Source organism: Sapajus apella, unplaced genomic scaffold (genome assembly GCF_009761245.1).
Source record: "Sapajus apella isolate SASKATOON/1434 unplaced genomic scaffold, GSC_monkey_1.0 scaffold6, whole genome shotgun sequence".
NCBI lineage: Eukaryota > Metazoa > Chordata > Mammalia > Primates > Cebidae > Sapajus > Sapajus apella.
The window spans coordinates 59672171-59691164 of record NW_022436946.1 but is presented as its reverse complement, the minus strand read 5'-3'; the positions used below and the strand labels follow the sequence as shown (position 1 = coordinate 59691164).

The 18994-nt window shown below is 42.4% G+C and overlaps 1 protein-coding gene and 1 long non-coding RNA gene across 2 annotated transcripts in view; one reads left to right on the top strand and one right to left on the bottom strand.

Moving 5' to 3' along the window:
* Positions 1-10426, bottom strand: part of SRSF12 (serine and arginine rich splicing factor 12) — a 20400-nt gene extending 9974 nt beyond the window's left edge. Inside the window, exons 1-4 of the mRNA XM_032275276.1 lie at positions 9690-10426; positions 2285-2389; positions 571-674; positions 267-408 (exon numbers count right to left, since the gene is read on the bottom strand). Of these exons, the coding sequence (XP_032131167.1) occupies positions 267-408; positions 571-674; positions 2285-2389; positions 9690-9754 (416 nt within the window). The 5' untranslated portion in view covers positions 9755-10426. The remainder of the gene's footprint in view (positions 1-266; positions 409-570; positions 675-2284; positions 2390-9689) is intronic.
* On the top strand, positions 6054-18994 carry LOC116549599. The gene is made up of 2 exons (XR_004267956.1): positions 6054-6083; positions 16666-18994. It is a non-coding gene; the product is annotated as an uncharacterized LOC116549599 (long non-coding RNA).

Genomic DNA, 18994 nt, shown 5'->3' with positions numbered 1-18994 from the left:
CCTGGGCAACACAGCAGGACGCCCCCTCTCCATCTCTACAAAATAATAAAAAAAATTAGCCTGGTGTGGTGGTGCACACCTGTAGTATCTGCTACTTGAGAGGCTGAGGTGGGAGGATTGCTTGAGCCTGAGAGATCAAGGCTACAGATCGTGCGCCACTGCACTCCGGCCTCGGAAACAGTGAGACCCTGTCAAAAATAATATATATATATGTTTTCCAGAAAAAGTAGAAAATAAAGTTTTCAGTCCCTGTATTTTGTACTCACTCTTTAAGGCTGTCTGACCGCCTCCTATTTCTTCCCCATGAAGAACTTCTACTTCGAGTTCTTCTTTGGCTGGGGCTTCTTGATCTCCTGTGATCACTTGGAGAACAAGGATGACGTTCTTTTGATTTCATTTGGCCTGGTGCTGGAACATCAAGAACAAGACTTATAATTCGTTACCTGAATACCACAGTAACAGCCACTCAACTAGTAATCATTTTCTGAAAGAATTTTACATTAAAAAAATCAGTCATCACTAAAACTCATTCTGCTGAATAAATAAAATCTAACATTCAGTCACACTTACTTTTGCGATCACCTTGTGCAAACTGTATTTCAATTTGACGGCCACATACCCACTTTCTATTGAGGTTATAAAGAGCATCTTCAGCATCTCGAACATCTTCAAATATGACTAGCTGTTAAGGACACTTTGAACATGAGATATCAAGTAAACATATTTTAAAAGTATTATTTACATGTGAAATGAAATTAATAGGAAAATAAAGTTCAAGTTATAAGCTCACATCTTCAATATAATATGAATAATCAGAAAAAAGCTTTCACTTTTTCTCATGAAAACAAATGACCCATTATGATTCAGAAGAGTGAGTCTAAAAATAAAAAGAACAAAAGCAAACGTGTAACTATACCTTTAATGTCTATAATAGTGTAGCTGCAGTATGCATGTATAATTTGAACTACAAGAAAAAAAAAGTCCAAAATTGGCTAGCATTATAAAATTATAAACTGTTTAGGACTCACTCCCTTCTTTCAGATAAAGGATCCATCAGGTTTTTCACTGAATATCAGCATGCAGAAGGCTTTATTCTGAAATTAAAATTACTCTTTCATTAAAAGACTTTTAAATTTGACATTTAAGAAAGATTACTTACAAACAAAACCAGACATATACAAGCGAGTTAAAACAAAAACTGATTCAGTCCTTTAAAAATGATATCTACCTTTGAACCTACCATTTTAAACATTTATTTTTCATTTTTTTGAGACGGAGTTTCACTCTTGTCACCCAGGCTGGAGTGCAATAATGTGATCTCATTTCATTGCAACCTCCGTCTCTGGGGTTCAAGAGATTCTCCCGCCTTAGCCTCTGGAGTAGTTGGGATTACAGGCACACGTCACCACACCCGGCTAATTTTTGTATTTTTGGTAGAGACGGGGTTTCACCATGTTGGTCAGGCTGGTCTCGGAACTCTTGATTTGAGGTGATCCACCTGCCTCAGCCTCCCAAAGTGCTGGGATTACAGGCATGAGCATTGTGCCTGCCCAAACATTTCTCTTTTTACTACTTGGGATATAGATATAAAAGAAACATAAAAGCAATCTGTACATATCTGGAATTACATATATTGGTTTGTAAATCCCAGTAAACTTCCTTATGTATATAAATTATATAATATTAAACCTAGCTATAATGGAAATTAGCTATATAAGAGTAAATAACTTTTTTTAGAAGATTTTTACTGGTTTAATTAAAAAATAAACAGAAAAAGCTCAAGAAATGCAATATAAAACGAGACTTTGGCAATTACCTCAATGTCACTTGATCTTGAACCTTGACCTTTACTCTTTAAGGCTTGCAAGGTGGACTTTATAAGAGACGCAGAACCAACAAAATCAGACTTGGCTTTGACTCTGGAACTCTGAGTAAATGTAGGAAAGCCGAAGTCTCAACCTGGTGTTGGCTTTGTCTTTTGCTTGATAAAGACTTCCCCTCTTCCAGGTCTTTATATCTGTGTCCACCCTCCCTCTTTACTCCTTGATGCTTGAACTTTAGGTGCCTTTTGTCTCGCCTGCTGGATTTATGCTTGGATTCTAGCTAACAGGTTGGTTCAAACTGGGGGGCGCTTGCCAGCTACTGTGGACTGCTTTAGATCTTCTGAGATAAAGAAATAAACACATTTAATTAGGCAATATTAATATCATATGCTACTGAATACATATATGTATAAACACACATATGCAGTATATTCACATGCACGCAATAAAATAAAGGATATTGAACATAAGCAAATCCTCTTGGGCGGCGCGTGTAGAAGTCAAGTGGAATGTAAACGTCTACTATAGGGCCATATCGACCAAACTCACGGCGCAAGTCCTCAGGCCTGAAGTGTTTTAGAAATAAGGCAAAGAAATATGAATAGCTGGATTAAAATATTTTGCCTACAGAAATCCCCTTGAAACCTTCAAAAGAAAGAACATCATCTAGACCAGCATTATCTAAAATTGTTTTTTGTAAGAATCATGCAAGGTTTTGAAAGGAAGGGAAAAAAGAAAGAAAAAAAACATTCTCAGGCCAGGCATGGTGGCTCACACCTATAATCCCAGCACTTTGGGGAACCAAGGTATGTGGATCACTTGTACTCCTGAACTCCAGCCTGGGCAACATGGTGAAACCCCTTCTCTACAAAAAATGCAAGAATTAGCCAGACTTGGTAGCGTGTGCTTATAATCCCAGCTACGTGGGAGGCTGAAGTGGGAGAATCACCTGAGCGCAGGGAGGTTGAGGCTGCAGTGAGCCAAGATCACACCACTGCACCCCAGCCTAGGTGACAGAGTGAGAACCTGTCTTAAAAAAAAAACAACCCCCCCCAAAAACCCCCCAGATTTTCAGACCTCTCTTGGAGGTTCTGATTCAGGTAGTCTGGATTAGAGGCTGGAAATCTGTATCTTTACAAGCACTCCAGGTGGTTGTTAGGCTTAATTTCCAGAAACACTGACCGAGCATATCTACCTCTGAAAGTTATTATAAGACCAAGTAAGTAATTGTTTCACTAAGAACACATTCATTTTGCCTCACTATAATTTTTCTTTTTTTTTTTTTTAGCATCATAATTCCATAAGTGCCTCACTATAATTTCATGTTTATGTTAATCTTGTTTTCAGATTGTAAGAATTATATTCTAAAGAAGCCCTAAAATTATTTCTCAGGCTTTAAAGAAAATGACTGTTCTAATATTAAACATAAAACAAAGTAACTACTGTATTCCCCAATTGGACAAGTATTTTGAGCCTGCTATATGCCTTCTAGTGTGATTAGGTACTTCAAAAGGGATATTTAAAAAATTAAATAGCATATTAATCTTCATGAGGCTACAATTTAACTGAAGAGACAAAATATTTAGCAGTAATAGCTAACAGTTACAGTGCATTTATATATTAGCCACTGTTCACCTTACAACCATTTAATTCTTACAAGATCCCTGTAGTTATCTACAGGTGATATAAACAGATTACAGGTGATACAGACAGATTACAGGTTATTTACAGGTGACACAAACAGATTACAGATGATATTGACATTTTAACCCTTCTAAGGTTGCTGAGCTAGCAAGTGACAGAGCCAGAAATCAAATTTTCAGTCTCACACTAGTCCATCTTCTTTCTTCTTTTTTTTTCTGAAACAGAGACTTGCTCTGTCGCTTTGCTGGAGTGCAGTGGTGCGATCTCAGCTCACTGTAACTTTGGCCTCCCAGGTTCAAGCAATTCGCCTGCCTCAGCCTCCTTAGTAGCTGGGAATACAGGCAAGTGCCACCATAAAAATTAACCACATACCCAGCTAATTTTTTCACATTTTAGTAGAGAGAAGGTTTCACCATGTTGGCCAGGATGGTCTCAATCTCCTGATCTCATGATCCACCCACCTTGGCCTCCCAAAGTGCTGGGATTAGAGCCGTGAGCCACTATGCCTAGCCTAGTCCATCTTCTTAACCACTACACCCTACTACTTCATGGTGTTATCATAGGGATTCAGCATCACACTATGATCACAAAATGTGGCTCAGGAGAAATAAAGATTCAAAGATGACTAATAAGCTTCTAGCTTGTTAGTGTCAGTTACAAAATTAGATGGTGTCAGATACAAAAATTAGAAAAGAGAGCTAGGCTAGATCAAGGAGGGAGAAAAGAGGCAAAAAAAAAACAACTTCCAGGTTTAGAAATGCAGAATTTGAGGTGATGGTAGAACATTGATAAGAATGATAAGAGTTCTGTAAGCAACTGAAAATTATTACATGCATTATATTAATGCATATTAATATAATTAATAATTATAATAATTAAGTCTCAAGACTAGAAGCCAGTGATTAAGGCTACAGATGGGAATTTAGAAATTATTACACATATGATTGAACTAATTTTTTTTTTTTTTTTTTGAGACGGAGTTTCACTCATGTTACCCAGGCTGGAGTGCAATGGCACGATCTCGGCTCACCGCAACCTCCGCCTCCTGGGTTCAGGCAATTCTCCTGCCTCAGCGTCCTGAGTAGCTGGGATTACAGGCATGCACCACCATGCCCAGCTAATTTTTTGTATTTTTAGTAGAGACGTGGTTTCACCATGTTGACCAGGATGGTCTCGATCTCTTGACCTAGTGATCCACCCGCCTCGGTCTCCCAAAGTGCTGGTATTACATACAGGCTTGAGCCACCGCGCCCGGCCAGATTAAACAATATTGACGAAGCATTTACTATATGCCAGTAGCGCAGTCAATATTATGACATACTTTATTTAATGTAACACTCATATAACATGTTTGTTTTTACTATTAGTTTTTGAAGACAGTGACAATGTCTTTTTTCTTTCACTTATTCGGAATTCAGCAAATACTTATTGAGCACTTACTATGTGCAAGTTTCTAGGAACATGGTGAGAAACAAGGAATATACAATTCCTTTTCCCACAGATCATAGACTGGCATAAAGAGTCTCAACCTCTCCTGAGTATTGTAATCATCTGTGAGGGGATGTTACAGACAGAGGCACCCCAATCTGATGCATTAACTCTGGACCTAATTAGTGTTTTCCATTGTGAGGTCTAAATTATGTTTAAATTTTTCAGGATTTCACAGGCAATTCTGAGACTGAAGGTTGAGAATCACTGCTAAAGCAGGTGTCTTCACCAACATATCTCTGTACCTAATGTATCTGCGGGCACACAGTAGGTACTCAACATACATTTGCCTATCAATGAGTAAAGAACACATTATTGTTACCATTTAAGAGTAAAGGACGCTGAGAGTGAGAGAAGTTACCTTGCCCAGAGATCTACACAGCCAGTAGCAGAGCTAGGATTCAAATGAAGGTCTTCTTAGACAACCAATCCCATCAACCAAATGTAGTGGCTAAGAGGAAAGGGATCATAGATCATATAAAGGAGGAAGCTGGAGCACTGTGTGTCACAGAGGTTTGGAGTCCTGGAAGCCAAGGGTGATGGGAGTCGGATGGAACAGATCTTTTCAAAAGAACCAATTCCCATTCATTGTCTCCACTCCCTCACCTGTTAGCTGTTGTTTTGTTTTCACTTATTTTTGCACTTTTGGTATGATCTACTTCAACATTCAAAAAAAGCACAGAGAATAATAAATACCCATGTATCTACCAAACATCTCAGTATTTGCCATATTTGCCATAATTTTCAGTATTTTTAAAGAAATTAGATATTATATCCTTCTGTTACCAATGGAGGGTCTTGACTATGAGTCCTCCAGGTTCTTGGCATTTTAAACAAAGAATTGGGGCCGGGCGCCGTGGCTCACGCCTGTAATCCCAGCACTTTGGGAGGCCAAGGCGGGTGGATCACGAAGTCAAGAGATCGAGACCATCCTGGTCAACATGGTGAAACCCCATCTCTACTAAAAAAAAAAATACAAAAAATCAGCTGGGCCTGGTGGCGCGTGCCTGTAATCCCAGCTACTCAGGAGGCTGAGGCAGGAGAATTGCCTGAACCCAGGAGGCGGAGGTTGCGGTGAGCCGAGATCGCACCATTGCACTCCAGCCTGGGAAACAAGAGCAAAACTCCGTCTCAAAAAAAAAAAAAAAAGAATTGGACCAAAACGCACAAAGCAATGAAAAAAATGAAACAATGAAAGCACAGATTTACTGAAATGAAAGGTTACTCCACAGAGTGGGAGCAGACTCAAGCAAGTGGTTCAAGTGTACTGGTTACAGAATTTTCTTGGGTTTAAATGCCCTCTAAGGTTTCCCATTGGTCACTTGGTTACACTCTATGTAAATGAAGACTTGACAGGCAAGCAATCAGAGGCTGAAGTGAAGGTTCAAAGTTACACATGAAGAGGTGACCTGGGACCAGTCTGATTGGTTGCAGGAGGCGACCAGTCAGAGGTAGTTTCCATTTTTCATCTGCAATGCAGTGTAAAGGGAGTAGCCTCTGATCCTTTTATTACTCGGGTGTAGAGAGGTGGAGTTTTCCTTTTGATTCAGTTATAGGAAGTCAGCATGAATCAATCTTAAGTTCCCTGCCTCCAGACCCTATTCTCCTGCTTCAGTATCACCAGCAAAGAATTATTGGTGGGCTGGAGAGTATGCCTACCTCAGCTTCACTTCATGTTCTTCTAAAGTGGCCCAACCAACTTACACGTCCAAAAACATGTGTTAGAATTCCCACTGTTGCCCAGGCATAGTGGCTGACACCTGTAATACCAGCAGTCTGGGAGGCCAACGTGGAAGGACTGCTTGAGCCCAGGAGTTCAAGACCAGCCTAAGCAACATAATTACACCCCCATCTCTACAAAAAATAAAATAAAAATCAGCTGGACATAGTGGCTATAATCCCAGCTACTCAGGAGGCTGAGGCAGAAGGATCACTTGAGCCCAGGAGTTTGAGACTGCAGTAAGATATGATCATGCTACTGCACTCCAGTTTGGGAGACACGGAAAGACCCAATTTCTTTTTTTGTCTTTTTTTTTTTTTTTGAGATGGAGTCTGACTTTGTCACCCAGGCTGGGGTGCTGTGGCACGGTCTCAGCTCACTGCAGCTTTCACCTCCCAGGTTCAAGCAGTTCTCCTGCCTCAGCCTCCCAAGTAGCTGGGACTACAGGCATGTACCACCATGCCCAGCTGATTTTTGTATTTTTAGTAGAGACAGAGTTTCACCATATTGGCCAGGCTGGTCTCAAACTCCTGATCTTGTGATCTGCCCACCTAAGCCTCCCAAAGTGCTGAGATTACAGGCATGAGCCATCACGCCCGGCCACAGCTTTTATTGGTTTAGAGACAAGGTCTCTCTGTCACCCAAGCTGGAGTCCAGTGGTGTAATCATAGGTCACTGTAACCTTGACCTCCCCAGCTCAAGTGATCCTCCCACCTCAGCTTCCCCAGTAAACACGACTACAGGTGTGTCACACACCAGGCTATATTTTACAACTTTCTTTATTTTTATTTTTGAGACAAAGTCTCACTCTACTGCCCAGGTTGGAGTGCAGTGGCCTGATCTCAGCTCACTGCCAACCTCCACCTCCGGGATTCAAGCGATTCTTGTGCCTCAGCCTCCCAAGCAGCTGGAATTACAGGCTCGAGCCACCATTCCTGGATAATTTTTGTATTTAAGTAGAGATGGGGTTTCATCATGTAGGCCAGGCCAGTCTAAAACTCCTGGCCTGAAGTGATCCCCCTGCCTCAGCCTCCCAAAGTGCGGGGATTACAGGCATGAGCCACCGCACCCGGCCTTATATTTTACAGCTTTTAATTCTACAAATGGGATTTTCATAGGCTTAAACTTACTAAATGCTAACATCTAAAGACTGAGTTTATACATACAAAATCCAGATTTCTGACTTCTCTTGAAAACTAGAAAGATAATGTCAACAAGAAGTCCAAATGTCACATAGCAGCTGTCAGATGGAGTTTAGAGGCAGATGCTGCTTTTAGATGTCACATTTCCTTTTCTATTTGCTACAGTCCACACCATCCTACTGTGCCTTATAAGCTGGCAGCTTCAATTCCTGTGGCCATTAGAATTGGAAACCTCTGATTTTTCTGCATACACCCTGAAGAGGCTTGATACTTACTCCGTTTTCAAACTGTTCAACTGCAAGATTTTTTTTTATTCTGCCCAAATTATGAATTTTGCTCGTTTTCTATGTAATATATTGATAAACAGGCTGAGAGAAGAAATGTAAACAAGGCATCTTTTAGATGTTAACTAAGATATATTAATCACAGCATACAGTTGTGATATATGTACTTGGGGTGATCAAATAAAAAATACTTGGCGGAGCGCGGTGCCTTACGCCTGTAATCTTAGCACTTTGGGAGGCTGAGGCGGGTGGATAAGTTAAGGTCAGGAAAGCCTAGCCAACATGGCGAAACATCATCTTTACTAAAAATACAAAAATTTGCCAGATGTGAGGGGACACATGCCTGTACTCCCATCACTAGGGAGGTGAAGCAGGAGAATCGCTTGAACCCAAGAGGTGGAGGTGCAGCGAACCGAGACTGGGCCATTGCACTCCAGTCTGGGCGACAGAGTGAGAATCTGTCTCAAAAACATAAATAATAAAAAAATACTTAACGTTTATTTACTCCTCAAAGGTAAATTATGATACTCCAGATGACTATGGAGTCAAGAGCTCCTTATATCTGCACCTGTCTGGCCCCAGGTAAGTCATTAAAACTCTTAGCTTCTTATATTGTTTGCTGAGAACAGCATGGAAAAAAAAACAAAAAAACAAAAAACTCGTAGCTTCTGCTCTCCCTTATGTACAATAAAACAATATTGCATAGGTAGAAAGGTTAGGGGCAAGTAAATGAAATAAGCATAGCGAAATGAAAATGTCTATTAACACCGTTCCCTGCCCCCGCCCCCGCCCCCAATCCCTCCAGCTCCATTAAGGAAGCAAGTGCTATATGAAGAAGTCATTCCCTAAAATCTGTGTTGAGACACTCTGTGGACAGACATCTCAAAGGAGGACGGGGTGGGGCAGCAGGGACTGAGCATCAGGATCAACCAGGTGAGTCCACCCAAGCCGTTAAAAGGGGTATTAATACTGGACTCAACTTGAAAGAAAAACGCATTGATCTCATTCGCTGAAGTTATCTTTTGTATGCAGAATAAAATTATGTGAATAAAATGTAAGCAGCACCGTTTGTAAGTAGATCAGAACTGGGGGAAAGAAACTGTAAGGCCCGAGTACGCATTATGGTACAGTACGTTCTCACCAGCCCCAATTCCTCTTCTCCTACAAGGGTTGGACGCGCGGTTTTATCGCGGCACGGTGACAAAGGGGCTGAAACGCGGGCACTCGTTGGAGCGCAAACCCTCCCGGCTCGAGGCGGGGAGCGACCCGGGCCCCGAAGAGGGGTGCCCCTTGCCCCACCGCCCGCCAGCTGAGGTGCCGAGGCGGGGAAAGCGGCGAGGCCCCGGGACGTTGTGTTGCGCGGCGCCTGGGCTGAACCCCGGCCGGGAGGGCGGACGCGCGAGTCCCGCCCAGGCCGCGGAGTGGCCCGAAGGCTCACACCTCCCCCGGGGAGGTGCCTCCGCCGGCGGCGCAGCCAGGGCCCGCGGGGAGGCTCCATGCAGCCCCGCCGGGCCTCGGCCGGGCTCCGCGGCGCGGCCGTTACCCTACCCCTCCTCCGCGCCCCCAACCTGCAGCCGCGGCCGTTCACCTGGTGGCGTCCGCGACGTTCCTGATGAACAGGGAGGTGTTGGGGGGCCTCGTGTAGCGAGACATGACCGCTTCCTCCGTTCCCTCCGGGTCTGCCCGCGGCCGCTGGGCTCGCTCCCTCTCCCGCTACCACCGCTGCCGCCACAGGAGCTCCGCCGGCCCCCGGCGCGACCCCCTCCCCTCGGCCTCAGCCCCGCTAGCGCGCAGCCGCAGAGGCCGGCGCGGAGGGGGCGCTGCACGGCGCGAGCCTGGACGCACTGCCCGGGGGCGGGGTCGGGGCCGGCGAGGGCCCGGGGGCCGCGGGAATCCCGAGTACAGGGGCGCCGGGTTTCCGAGGCCATATGGGATCTGCGGATGGGGGTTCCTGGAGTACGACGGAATTAGGGGAGGGGGCTGCGGGGATCAGGGTGTGTCAGGAGGGCGGAGGCCAGAGGGGGCCTGGGGACCCAGAGGTGGTGGTGGGGCTGCGGCTGGGCGGAGGTGGGGTCGGTGAGAGCCGTGTTCAACCAGGTCCGCGCCCAGCCGCCTCTTCCCTCAGCGCATCGTCCTCGGCCCACGACCTTGGCAATTGGGTAGGCCTCCTATCCCTCTGGTCTTGAGCCTTCCGCTTTCCAACTGTGAAGTCTCGGTTTTGTTCGGATTTGTTTTTTAATAGAGATGGGGGTTTCACTGTGTTGCCCAGTGGGTCTTGAACTCCTGGGCTCAAGCTTCTGGCTGGGCCGTCCAAAGTGCTGGGATTACAGGTGTGAGCCACCATGCCTGGCCTGTTGGATTTTTAAGTTTTATGATTCTTCATCCTTTATTCCCTTGGAGCATAACACTAAGCTGTGAGTACATTCATTCAGATGTTTATTGAGCGGCTACTATGCACCAGGCACTTAACGTGGGATATAGCAATGAACAAACAGGCCAAGCCCCGCCCCTCAGAGCTTACATTCTATAGAGGGGGACCAACGAATGAGCAGCAATATAGAAGACGCGAGTTAAAATGCAGGGACAGGTAAGCAAATTTAAATTACCCTCTCCCCATTCCCTCATAATGTAGCCCCTCCCCTTCTAGTTAGATTCTTGTCTTTGCTTTGTTCCCGTGGCCAGCAGGCATGGCCTGTTACTCAGGGCTAGAACTGTAACTTGGTAACTCCTAAGTGTGAAGAGTGCACCTTTTCGCTTTCAGAAGTGATAGGCTTTGAAGAATACATGTCGTGGTCACCCTTCCTAGCTCACAGCCCTTCCAGAGGCTGTGGAGGTTCCTGGGTCTGCAGCTCCACTGGAAAGGTGGCTTTTCATTCATTTAGAAGGGATTGCTCTGGCACAGCAGGTACAGGGCTAGACTGGGAATACAATGGTGGGGAGCGGAGGAACCGTGCCTATTCCCCTGCAGAGTAGAATTTGGTAGGGAGGCAGATTCTAACAATCACACTGGTAAAGATACAAACTATGATACAGGGCTATGAAAAGAACTATATGCTGCTGATAAGGGGCATTGTCGGGTGGTGAGCAGGGCTCACTTACATTCCCTGAACAAGTCTTGAAGAGATGGGTAAAGAATGGAGAAGAGTAATTAGTGCAGTGGAACAGCACATGCAAAGGCTTTGGGCAATATAGTAAACGAGGCAAAACAGGAGCATAAAGCTGGAGAAGAGCTGGAAAATGGGGCTGGAGAGCAGGCTGGGTTCATAATACAAAAACTTAGAGTGCTCACTATGTGTTCGTTTGCTAGGGTTGCCGTAACAAAGCACCAAAAATTTTGTGGCTTAGTTTATTCTTTTGTAGTTCAGAGGCCAGAAGTCTGAAATCCAGGTGTCTTTGCAGGGCCATAGTCTTTCCGAAGGCACTTAAGGGGAATACTCCGCTTCTTCCAGTCTCTGGTGGCCCCATGCATTTTTTGGCTGTGGATACGTAAATCCAGTCTCCACCTCTGTCTTCACATGGCCTCCTCTCTTTCTTTCTTTCTTTCTCTCCCTTTTTGTTTTAATGATGGAGTCTCTATTGCCCCGGCTGATTTCAAAATCCTAGGCTCAAGTGATCCTCCTGTGTTGGCCTCCAAAGTTGAGATTACAGGTGTGAGCCATTGTGTTTGTCCATTTTCATACTGCTGATAAAGACATACCTGAAACTGGGGAGGCCTCACGATCATGGCGTAAGGCAAAAGGCACATCTTACATGGTGGCAGACAAGAGAATGACGGCCAAGCGAAAGGGGTTCCCCCCTTTTTTTTTTCCTAAAGCGTTTCCCCTTATAAAAATATCAGATCTCGTAAGACTTATTCACTACCAGGAGAACAGTATGGGGGAACTGCCCCAATGATTCAATTATCTCCCCATGATTCAGTTATCTCCCCCTGAGTCCCTCCCACAACAGGTGGGAATTATGGGAGCTCAGTTCAAGATGAAATTTGGGTGGTGACAGAGCCAAATGATATCAGCCACCTACCGTATCCTCTGTTCTATCTCTTATAAGAACATTTGTCATTGAATTTAGGGCCTACTTTGTTAATTCAGACGATCTCATCTTGAAATCCTCACTTACACCTGCAAAGACTCTTTTTCCAGATAAGGATAGATACCTGGAGATAGGACTTGGACATGTATTTTTGGGGGCCACTATTCAACCTACTCAATTTTTGCAAAGAAAAGAAACTTGACCTTGTGGGTAGTCACAATTACTCATCCCTGGCATATTGTTTATTGGGGAAAAATCAACTGAGACATGTAAATGATGAAGCTATTCTTTTTTTCATTTTTTTCTTTTTATTTATTTATTTATTTTTATTTTTATTTTTATTTTTTAAAAGACAAGGTTTTACCATGTTGGTCAGGATGGTCTTGAACTCCCGAACTCAGGTGATCTGCCCGCCTTGGCCTCCAAAGTGCTTGGATTACAGGTGTGAGCCACCACGCCCAGCCACAATGAACCTATTTAGTCAAAAACATATTGGCGAGGCGTGGTGACTCATGCCTGTATCCTGGTACTTTGGGAGGCAAAGTTGGGACGATTGCTTAAAGCTAGAAGCTTGTGACTAGCTGGGCAACATAAGAGAAGAGAGTCTCCCCATCTCTACAGAAAATTTTTAAAAAACATTAGCCAAGCATGGTGGCACATGCCTATAGTCCTAGCTCCTCAGGTGGCTGAGACAGGAGGATTGCTTGAGCCCAGGAGTTGGAGGCTGCAGTGAGCTATGTTTCTGCCTTTACACTGCATTTCAGCCTGAGTGATAGAGCAAGATCCTGTCTCTATATAATAAGTTTATCTGTATGTTCATGTATAAATATAATTTTCCAAGTATAGGTATTATACTCTGATACTTGCTTTCTTCTTTTAGTATTATCAGATTATTTTTAAAATGCTTTTTATGAATATAGAAAAAACCCACAAAGCTGTTTACAGTTTGAAAACAGCTTTGTAGGAGTATCCAAAAATACTTAGCCTGCATGTATGGATGGGAAGTGTTTTTTTCTGTTCCTTTTGATGTAAGTACTTGAGGAAACGGTCTTCCACCATGTAAGGAGTTTCCCTTAGTAACTTGAACTTAAAAGGTGGCTGGAACTGATATAAAATAAGTTGTGGAGCCATAATTATTTATATTACATAAAAACATATGTTCTTTTTTCTAGACATGATTTGAGGCAGCTAGTGTAAAGTGTAAGTAAGCTGCTTTCTGGTTGGAAGGCCTGAGAGAACATTGTCTGGCATGGCCAACCAAGGAATGTTACGGTCGACTTGGCCAGTGTTTTGCCTTGGTCCTTAAACCAGTTGAGATGAGTAACTGATGAAGCTGTATCTTGTCTTCCCTTTGGTGGGTTAGGGTATTTGAAGAGGTAAGGGAATGGCTGAGGTCAAGAGTAAACACCCTTCCTGTCCCTGGACTCACAAACATATTCGTATTTACCCCATGTCCTAGAACTTAGGTGCCGATTCACAAAAGTATTGCTTTATTGAATCATTGCTTTAAGGCACCAAATAGTACCCTACAGACTTAGGAGAGTTAATGTTCTTCCTAAAGTGCCAGAGGATTCCCCAAGAGTATACAATTGGCAAATATGACGACTGTTCAATAACTAAAGCCTCATTTTTACACCAGAGTTTAATATATTGTTCTTCGAAGTAACTGTTACTTCCATTACTTTTTATTTAATACATTTTAAGAATTATGAGGAGCAGCTTAATGCTTCTTAATTTTTCTTCTAAGAGAGACTTTGATTTGAAAATATTTTAGGAAAATTTGTATCATTTCTCATTTAGATATCATTATCTGACTTTTCAAAAGTCAATAAATTTCAAACTTTTTCATTGAAATCACAGTTTCATAAAGAGTATTGCAAGAAAAATTCAGAATCTTTTTTTCAATTTTATGTCTTTAAAATTAGTAGTCTATGTTGTATTTAAAATAGAGCCACATATGAATTTATTTATAATATTTGGGTGTTTACTCCTGAGACATGTCTGTGGGGAAATTGCTGATATCACAATAACTTACTGAACACTTAGGACTTTCCTCTTATCTCTACCTACCTGCACACTGTGCAGGTTAGGTGAGCTGGCTATCTCTTCCATCCTTTTTGTCTCTCAGGAGCATCTATTCTGAATGGTACAGGAGAAGCACAAACCTCTTAATATCATCAGTAGATTCGTGGGAGAAGAGTTTGAATGTAGAAAGTTACTGTTTCTGGGTTATTAGTAAAGTTCACAATTCAGGGCTATTGCTATTTCTTTCTAATTATCATGGATACTCAAGGAGTCAAGACAGGTTTACAATGTTGAGCAATACATCCAATATTTGTTATTCTAAAGCAATCTGTATGTGGTTGAATAAGTAGCTTTTCTTCCATTTCTTAAATGGCTCAGAATGGGCTAATTATCAGGTCTAATCAAGGAGTCAAATAATAAAAGACTAATTAATATTTTAACTATATTAAATAATAAATCTGATTAATATCTTAATCAGATTAATTAACTAGTTTTGTTTTTTACTGTCATAGTGGATAACTAGCACTAATTGAAAAATTGTATTTGGGTAGGTATTAGTGTCTTGAAATTTGTGTAATTAAAAAGTACCTTGGTGGCCGGGCGCAGTGGCTCACGCCTGTAATCCCAGCACTTTGGGAGGCCGAGGCGGGTGGATCACAAGGTCAAGAGATCGAGACCATCCTGGTCAACATGGTGAAACCCCGTCTCTACTAAAAATACAAAAAATTAGCTGGGCATGGTGGTGCGTGCCTGTAATCCCAGCTACTCAGGAGGCTGCTGAGGCAGGAGAATTGCCTGAACCCAGGAGGCGGAGGTTGCGGTGAGCCGAGATCGCACCATTGCACTCCAGCCTGGGTAACAAGAGCGAAACTCCGTCTCAAAAAAAAAATAAATAAATAAATAAAAATAAAAAGTACCTTGAAGAAACAGTGTTGGGATTAATGAGGTCAACAGAGAACATCATTTTTTGTTGTGAAGTCACTCTCCAACAGATGGTGCTAACTTTCCTCTAGTGACAGCTGCCTGGTCTATCCTTTCTTAAAACACACCATGACAAAGATGAAGAGTGATGTGGGGATTTGTATACAATACATTGTAAACATTTTTCTATTACCTATGTACTTTGGTTTATAAGACATCATTCCACAAAATCAGTTGGAGAAACTATGATTGTATCCTCTTATGAATTTGATCCCTTTTGCTATAGTCATAAGAAATCATGTTTTAAAAAAGGTCAGTTGTATGATAATAATGTAACTAGGAGGGATCAAGCTAACTTTTTCAGAAAAGTCAGCTTAGCGAAAGTCTGTCACTTTCCCTATATATTTCCTAAAATGATGTTGAGCTCAAGCAGTCCTCCCACCTCACCCTACCAAGTTGCTGGTACCATGCGCAGCTAATTTTTTAATTTTTTGTAGAGGTAGGTCTTGCTATGTTTCCAGGCTGGTCTCAAACTCCTGGCCTCAAGTGATCCTTCTGCCTCAGCCTTCGAAAGTACTGGGATTACAGACTTGAGTCACTCTACTTGGCCCCATCAAGATTTTTTAAGCACGAGATTAAGATTTGTGTTTAATAAGGATATTCTGACAAAAATGTAGAGGATGAATTGGAGGGAACAGTAGAGACTAGTACAAGCAGATCACTTGAAAAGCTCTTGTATGTGATATATTTTCTCTTTTAAAAGTATTTCTCAGCTGGGCATGGTGGCTCATGCCTGTAATCCAGCACTTTGGGAGGCCCAGGCAGGCAGATCACTTGAAGTCAGGAGTTTGAGACCACCCAGGCCAACATGGCAAAACCCTGTCTCTACTAAAAATACAAAAATTAGTCAGGCATGGTGGCCAGAACCTTAGCACCTATAATTCCCACTACTTGAGTTACAGTGAGCCAAGATCATGCCTCTGCACTCCAACCTGGGTGACAGAGGGAGACAATGTCTCAAAAAAAAAAAAAAAGGGTATTTTTTGGCTGGGTGTGGTGGCTCATGCTTGTAATATCAGCACTTTGGGAGGCCAAGGCAGGAGGATGGCTTGAACCTAGAAGTTGGAAACCAACCAGGGCAACAAAGTGAGACCCATGTCTCTACAAAAAATTAAAACATTAGCCAGGTGTAGTGACACACATCTGTAGTCCTAGCTACTGGGGAGGCTAGGGTGGGAGGATCACTTTAGCCTGCGAAGACTGCAGTGTGCCATGATTGTATCACAGCACTCTTGGCTGAGCGACATAGCAAGACCTGTCTAAAAAAAAAATGGCTGGGCTCGGTGGCTCATGCCTGTAATCCCAGCATTTTGGGAGGCCAAGGCAGGTGGATCATGAGGTCAGGAGTTCAAGACCACTCTGGTCAAGATGGTGAAACCCCATCTCTACTAAAACTACAAAAATTAGTGGTGGTGGGCATGCCTGTAATCCCAGCTACCTGGGAGGCTGAGGCAGAGAATTGCTAGGTGGTGGAGGTTGCAGTGAACCAAGGTCATGCCACTGCACTCCAGCCTGGGCGACAGAGCGAGACTCAAAAAACAAACAAATAAAAAATCATTGTTAGCATTGTCCACTGAAAAGGCTTAGAAACAAATGACCAGCCCAGTACCATTTGGCACCCCTTAGGGCCCAGGCCATACTCCCTAAATATAATTTCCTCTTAAAATAAGCAATGACTTTTTGGAAGTGTGGCTGATTCCATGTTTGAGGCAAAAAATATACAGGATGAGCCTAAAATATCTTGTCATATCAGAAAGAAAGAAGTTATCAAAAGCTTCTGGGGTAATGTGAAAAGGATTCCAAAGACAATCCTGGCTAAAGATAAGACGATTTGAGCAGCAATAAGAACAATAACTGCAATGAATTAAAACACATCAAATTTTTTAGGTGTACAAGTTCATAATTATACTAAAAAAAAAACCCTAATTGGTCACTTTTGCATCCTAACTTTCCTGGATAAATTTATTCCTTGGGGTAACCCAAATGGTTGATGAAGGAAGTTTTGTTTCAGTTTTCTAAAAGTATTCCAGTCAATAAAATAAAGAGGGGATGACAGAAATATAATGTCGTAATTTTGCAACCCTTAATGAAGTCATGGGTCCCAGCAATGACCATAAATGACTGCTAAATTAATACAAACAGAAACAACCAGACATTGTATGCTCTTCTGAAGGAAGTTCACATCAGTACTTATGAAATGCTCTCTCTTTTTTTTTTTGAAATGACGGTGTGTCACTCTGTTGCTGTTGCCCAGGCTGGAGTTCAGTGGCATGATCTCGGCTGACTGCAACCTCTGCCTCCTTCATGCCTGCCACATTTCTCATCCTCCCTTACATGTAGAGATGAATATGACCACATTCTGGCCAAAGACATGTAAAGGGAAATATAATAAGAGATATCCGGAATGGCCCCTTAAGGGGCTTTTATTCAGCTGAGAGGGTACACTCTTTGTCCTTCTCTTCTTCCTACTGCCTGAAATGTGGACATGATAGCTGGAATGCCAGCAGTTATCTTGGACTTATGAAGCAACCTTGAAAGAAGGAAGTTACAAACTGGGGATAGCAGAGCAGAAGTGTGGCTACTTGGTCCCTGATGGCCGTGAAGTTGCCCTGGACTAACACCAGACATATTTTATATGGGAGGGAAATACAATTCTTATTAAATTACATGATATTTGGGTTTTAGAATAAATGCTGCTAAATCTAATTTTAGCAAATCCATCTTTTATCCTATCCCTTCAGGTCAGTCTGTCTTTGGTGGTGACAAAAGCCAGGTAGGATAATCATAGTGTTGCCAGAATAGTTAGCAACCCAAGCCTATTCCTCAAACTAGTTGAAGAATGGATTCCGTGTTCTAGCTCAGTTTCCCCTGTGCAGTGATACCGATAAGTAGGACCAGAAATGATCCACAACTGGGGCAACTTGAAGCTTCTAGAATTTGGAGGCATCTATATAAGAAAAAGAACACGAAATTACAAATACAAAATTAGCTACTCTCTCAGGTGGGATTCCTTAAAAGCAGAGCCTGAGATGGAGAGTCTTGTGCCAGTGATTTATAGGTGGGCTCTCAGGAAATTGTAAGGGAGAGAGAGATGCAGGATAGGGCAGGGGTAATTAGGCAAAGGGGTGGTTTCAGAAGAGATCTAGTCTCAGGCTAATTTCATGGGAGCTCTGGAGCGTGAATTACCATGCTGTGAATCAAAAGCTTGTATGCTTTGCCATTGATCAGTCATTGAGGTAGTCCAACCTCCCAGGCAAGGTGAATCTCCCAGGCCTGGGCAGTCAGTCGGCTGCAGAAGGGTACAGGTGTGGGTCCTTGGTAGTGAACACCTGCAGCAGCTGGGAGATGGGTGCACTGGCTTGCTGAAGGGAATCAGGGAAGGAAACTAACAGTTATTGCTACAGATAAAAAAGAAGAGAAAATAGTCATTTAAAAATCTTAAGAAGTTGGTAAATATTGTAAATATCACAAAATTCAGAAAAATATACCATTTCTCCTCTATTTTTTGACTTCATAATTTTTGATCACCTCTTCTTATGACATTGGCTTTGTAATGTAGTTTTTGAGAGATAATTTAGTCTAGCATAATTGATTAAATTAGTTTTTATTATTGATCATTTAGAAAAGTTTCTTTTAGCTTCATTATTTAGCTATAATCCATTACAAGTAATGCCATGTATATTTTTAGGATTATTGTTAAATTTGGTAAAGCCTCTATCAAATTTTTTTTTGTATATGGATTGTAAGATTTAGAGGCATTTCAAGTGTTCTTCAACAGTGATAAATCTTAAATTCTCTTTGAATTGGCCACACTCAGTTTGTCTTCAATGTCTTATCTCAATGGTATAATGAGTTTAT